General features: G+C 32.5%; 1 protein-coding gene across 1 annotated transcript in view; it reads left to right on the forward strand.

Annotated features, from left to right (window-relative positions):
• Positions 1–4,927, forward strand: part of LOC108691433 — a 63,008-nt gene extending 58,081 nt beyond the window's left edge. The window contains exons 2-4 of the mRNA XM_018199187.1: positions 2,237–2,806; positions 3,406–3,687; positions 4,470–4,927. Coding sequence (XP_018054676.1) covers positions 2,237–2,806; positions 3,406–3,687; positions 4,470–4,927 — 1,310 coding nt within the window. The remainder of the gene's footprint in view (positions 1–2,236; positions 2,807–3,405; positions 3,688–4,469) is intronic.
• The last annotated feature ends 1,134 nt before the right edge of the window (positions 4,928–6,061 follow it).

Below are 6,061 nucleotides of genomic sequence, written 5' to 3' on the forward strand. Positions count from 1 at the left end.
AGACAATCATCATAAGACAATTACAAAGAATTACAAACAAGTTTATTAATTAAGAATGCAAAATCGCTAGTCAAAGAAATATTAATACAGTATCAAGATGACAAAGAAAGAAGTGCATAATATTCAAAAAATTATCGCAAATCAATAAGATAGTAACAAATTCTTTTTCTTTCCAATCGCTTGTGGTACGCGTTAATTGAGTAAGATAAAGTCCAGAGAATAAAATTTACCAACAAAAATATATATCTGTCGTCATGACTGTATGCTCCTTATTATTTATATTTGTATTATTGAGCCACCTTCAAACATTTAAATATTATTTCATAACTACGTTTTTTCATAAGTATAGCCAAAATATCAAACAAACCTGATCCTTTACAAGTATACTTATTCATAATTTCAAACATTAAAATTATAAGTAAGTATACTTATTTATAATTAAATTTTTAAAATATAAGTGGAAATTAAATTAAGGACAATAAATCTGAAAACACACACACACACACACACACACACACACACACACACACACACACACACAAAGAATCTTACTAGTCGAAGGGAATTTTGGTCCTTAATTAAATATATTCATATGTAAATATAAAAACACATTTTTCAGTTCTATAAATTGCGCTCCGATTCGATTTATCAAACTTAAAATACAATTATAAAAAACTTCAACTGAAAATAGGATTTTTTTTTCTCTCACTAAATTTTTAAACATTTAAGCTGAACGTTATTAAAATATTTTGATTCTTATTCATAAATGAAAATAGCAGAGAAACACAAATTAACTTTCTTCTCTTCATATTCAGTTTATATAAAGTCTTATTATATAAAGCTATGTGATTTTCTGATTAACTTTATTCAGATGATTTCTATCAAGAGTCCTTCATATATGCTATGAATACATTTTACGAAGTAAAGACGATAGTACTCTTAAAGGGTTAAAGTAGTCGTTCTCGAGGGAACTGGCTAAGTTGATTCACCTCGTTTCGCGAAGGTGCCTCTTATTACGCGTTGCTATACGAAGTTTCTGTAAGCTTGCGCTAAGACACAGACAAGCGTCTTCAACGCGAAGTCACCCGGCCGAATAAAGCCGCGACTGAATGAGATATAACAGGATACTTACCCTCCCTAGTAAGATGCTCGCCAGTATAATGGTAAACCGTAAGTCGACGGACGTTGCGCGAGATGAATAACGCTCGAGCACAGTAGGTACGGCTTAATATAACTTTTTCCCGTGTACCTCGTTCTTTTTCTCGTGCTTCCGCGTCTTCTCATTTCGTCTTTTCAGCGTCGCGAGCTGGAGACGGATAGGCGGTGGCATCTCCCTCGCAATTCGAGTAATTTGAACGCGCATCTGCGCGCCAGGTAATAGGATGCATCGCGCTTCCCAAGCTTGCCCGATACTCGGAGAGAACCCGACCAGAGAAAAAAATGTCAATTTACCCAAGACACATTCATGAAGCGAGGAATAAAAAAATATACTTATTTCAAATCCGGCATGAGACGTCTCTATTCCTTTTTAAATTCGCAAAATGAACTAAATCTCAAAGAGAATGTATCCGAAAAGAAAAAATACAATTTATCAGTATATTCTAATTTAATAGAAAGTATAAAACATAAATTAAAATATTTTAATTTATAACATTAATTAAAGCGTTAATTAAAATATTAAGAACTTTATACAGACCATCTGCTGTCTACTAATATGTATTACATAGATTGTCGATGTTTCAGTCTCCATTCCAAAATTTCCATATTCGCGATTAAAGATTCGCAATCTTATAATAAAAATCTTTCCTTTTTCTCTAAAAAAAAAGCGTGCCATAAGATGCACATAACATTGGGGACGTTTTGAAATGAATAACGAATTAGCAATTCAGATCATACATGTCATACATGTCAATGAAACTATGGTGTAAATAAATACATATTATAAATACGTATAAAATAAATACACATAGAAATTTTGCGCGCATGCATAGTAATAGTAGTTTAAAAAAATGTTAAATTTTAGACTAGCAGAGTGTGACGTATTTTCTTATTTATTTTTATTTATAGATAAATATTTACGAGTATTGAATTTTTACTATAAATACGAACCGTCTTTTTTACAATAAAAAAAAAACAAAATCTTTTCACAAAAAGTAGACATTCAAGATGGAGTTTATTAAACGTATATTACGTCTCATTTCTATTTCCCTTATCGTATTTCGCTTACCTCTAATAGCAACCGTCACGCCATTGCCGCCAACAATCGAATCTATTATCGAGTCTACTATTACCGATTTGAGCATAGAGGAAAAGGATAAGGTGGAGATGCCAAGTGTACCGCTGACTGAGCAGGTTATGGACCACAACATACGTGTGAGCGACGTGCCCGACGTGGACCCGGAGGCGACGAACGTGCCGGAGTCGAGTTTGGACAGAAACCGGGTGATTCGCGACGTGGCATATTTTATTCGTGCCCATAAGTTTCACGATTACGATCATCGGTACTTCAAGAGCGCGGAGGAGGCTACGAGCAAGCTGTACGAAGAATTCCCGAAACCCGGTCTAAGATCTCTGCACTGGGAGGTGCATAAACACTGCGAGGCGAGTTTCGTCGAGTGCCTCAAGTATCTCGAAAGGATCATTAAGCTTACGGTCTTCAGGCGCGAGAACGATACCGTCACAATCATGAGAAAACGAAAATGGAACCTGATGAACAATACCGAACAGATCATGACCGTACAACGAGACTGTCAGACAGCCCAAAGGGAGGACAATCTCATTGTAGTTCCATTTCAGGGCCCAATCGGCAAGTGCATCGATTTATCACGAACATACCTAATCACATCGAAATAGCTCAATTTGCACATTCTAACGGCTAAATCATTTTCCGATCGAATAATTGAATTAACAATAAGCGATATATAAATTTGATTGTATCATTTACTTCCTCGAAATTAGATACTAATATAATAATATGTCGTTTAATGTTACAAGTTATAGAGAGACTAAAATATAAATCTTAAATGTTTTTACATTAATCCAGTTAAGTTCTCATAAACAATTAAAAAGTGATTCTGTTTAGAGATTATATTACAAGTACAATGTATACATATAAGCTTCTTTAGACTTATGTTGAATTATACTTAATTCTTAAAGGTAGGTCTAAGAGATACTTATATTGAATAAAATTGTATTAGTAATTAATTGAAGTAGCACTGAAATAGCATTAATATAGAAGGGAAGGAAATTTCAACAATTATGAATAATTTCTTCACGTAAAGTCTTCATGCTGCAAAATATAAAAACCATTCGGTTCTGACGTAAATCGATGAGTTAATAGAGATATTATTTTAATATCAGATATTATTTTAATCGCAGACGAAGATCGTTGAAATCTATTTTCAGAACGCTTTCAATGGCGCACTACCGTCAGCTATTATATGTGCTGGTACACGATGCTAGGAGTCCCAGATTTAGCTACCTTCGGAGAGCCCTGTGACAATCACGCCAACTGCCTTGATGAATACGACGTTCATAACAAGGATCCACGAGCGGACGACACGAAACCGTATGCCTGTGCCTTGTACAGTTTCTGCCCGGACCATTGTTGTCCCATGAAGCACATCCGGTACATGAAAGACTGTTATCAGTCGCAGAGCAATCCTTGCTACGCTGAGAATCAACCAGGTGCGTGAATGCCTGTTACGGATCGGATATTTGCATCGCACAAAAAGCTTATTTATTTTCTAGCCAGATTAATTCTACATAGTACATATTGTATAATCATACTTCATAAACTCTGTCGTAGCACGATGACTATCATTTTTTACCTACTAATACTAGGAAATAATATAATTTCACCGTGTTTTTTAAACCATTATTTATAATCAATTTCTTGTAAGAAAAATTTATAATGAAGAGTAGTTTTAAAAAAAAATACACGGAAAGAACAATTTTGCTAAAGTATCTAAATATTTAGTTAGATACAGATTTGAAAATAATTTTAGATTATCAAAATAATTATGTCCAAGCTAATTACTGTCAAATGTCAAAATTTTTTGTATTGCTCATCAGATTTGAACAATGATTTCTTTATAATTTAATGATTTAACAAAATTATTTTCAGATGTATCTATATTGATGATGTAACTATATTTTTAGATACTTTGGAAAAATCGTTCTTGCCGTGTAAATAATCTTTTAATTTCAATTTCAGAACTATTGACTCGTTAGTATTATCCGCGTATACAATTAAAATTTGTGTAGATAAATTAAAGTCGCTTATCGTAAACTCTAAAGACATTAACACGGATGAGATTCTCGTTTTGTCTACGACAAACATAACGAACACTTTACTACGGTCGAGCTTTGCTCGTTTACATTCCACGTGCACCGTGCGCACAATTAACCACTCTTGAAGTCTTTCCATCCTCAAGCGAACCAATCACCATCGTTGGTCTTGTTTGCAGCGCATCGAAAATGTATGCTGAACCGGGACGAGAATCGCGATTTCCAAGCGCTCAGGACGAATCAGATTAATGTGAGCTGCGAATGTCATCAACGCGGTTATGAATGGTCCTCCAGATTCGGGCTGTGCGTCGATGTGAACGAGTGCGTTCAAGGTACACACAATTGTACGCAAAACGCTGAAAGTTGCCTTAATCTGCCCGGTTATTACGTCTGCGTCTGCCGACTTGGCTACATCTACAACTCAGAAATAGGACAATGTGTTCACAGTCCGGACATTGATAGAGTGTTAAAAAGTGGTTACGTGGAAAAACCAAAAGTTACAAAAACGAGAAATCTGCTTGACAAAATCGCCCGAATTATTGCCAGATCTGCCGGAAGTAATTATGTACATAACTACAGAATCAATTTTTCATTGATTTTAATTACATTGATCTTAAATTGTAAAAGTATCATATAAATCTTGCTTTGACTTTTTAAATTTAAGAATTAAATGATTGATCTATATGATATTATAAAATAAATGTATACTTCTTAAACAAGAAGTTATATAAGTTCATTGAAGAACATTTATGATATAAAATATAATAAAATACCTACAAAAAATTTTATAAGTTATACATCCTTACATTCTAGCATTTTTTATTCTTGCCTCGGAGAATCTTTAATATTTTGTGACGTATAATTATAAGACTATTTGTATTAATGAACTATAATTAAATATATAAAAATGCGAATAATCTTATTAGATTACTTATTAGATTACTGTAAAATCACAAGAGGTCGAAAACAACTTTTCTTATAGTTATAATTCGCTTATATCAAAAATCATAACACACACACACACACACACACACACACACACACACACACACACACACACACACACACGCACGCATATAAATATCGATTATTAAAACTGTCAATCTTTTAATTTTATAAAATATAGATATAAAATATAGTACATGTAATACGAATATAAATAAAATAAAACGTATAATAATAAAAGATAATAAAACATAATATATAGATACATAAATTTTTATGTTTTTTATTGGCAAATGAAAAACCATTAATATGTCACTAATTAATAATTATTAAGGAAAAGCGAGTAATTGTGCGCAATTTAGTTTAGCACTTTTTCGATAAATAAAGTCGCTATCGCGGCGAAATTTCTAGACTAGACGTAATTCTTTTCAGATGTAATCATAAGTTACATAATTTGAAAATATAGTTAACGACAAAAAAATGAGAAAAAATGAAATTACATATTTTGATAATAATTTTGACATCTAAAAAATAAAATGATAAGTCTGTATTCTTATCTTTGTTGATTTAATCGTACATACCTTATTAAAGAATATCATTATGTGCATCTTTTGAGCTATTACTCATTGAATTAAGTTAAAAAATCTTTGAGTAATTGTTTTTTTTAATCAAATTGTGCGCATGGACAATTCAAAGTTTTCTCCCAATGAAAAGTTCACTATTTGCAAAGAATTCAAAAGAAATGGAACTCTGCCCAGTCGACAAATTAAAAATAACATGATTTCAATGCTATTATTACACAATATAAGTGTAATATAACATATAT

This window comes from Atta colombica, unplaced genomic scaffold, assembly GCF_001594045.1.
Source record: "Atta colombica isolate Treedump-2 unplaced genomic scaffold, Acol1.0 scaffold47, whole genome shotgun sequence".
Lineage (NCBI taxonomy): Eukaryota > Metazoa > Arthropoda > Insecta > Hymenoptera > Formicidae > Atta > Atta colombica.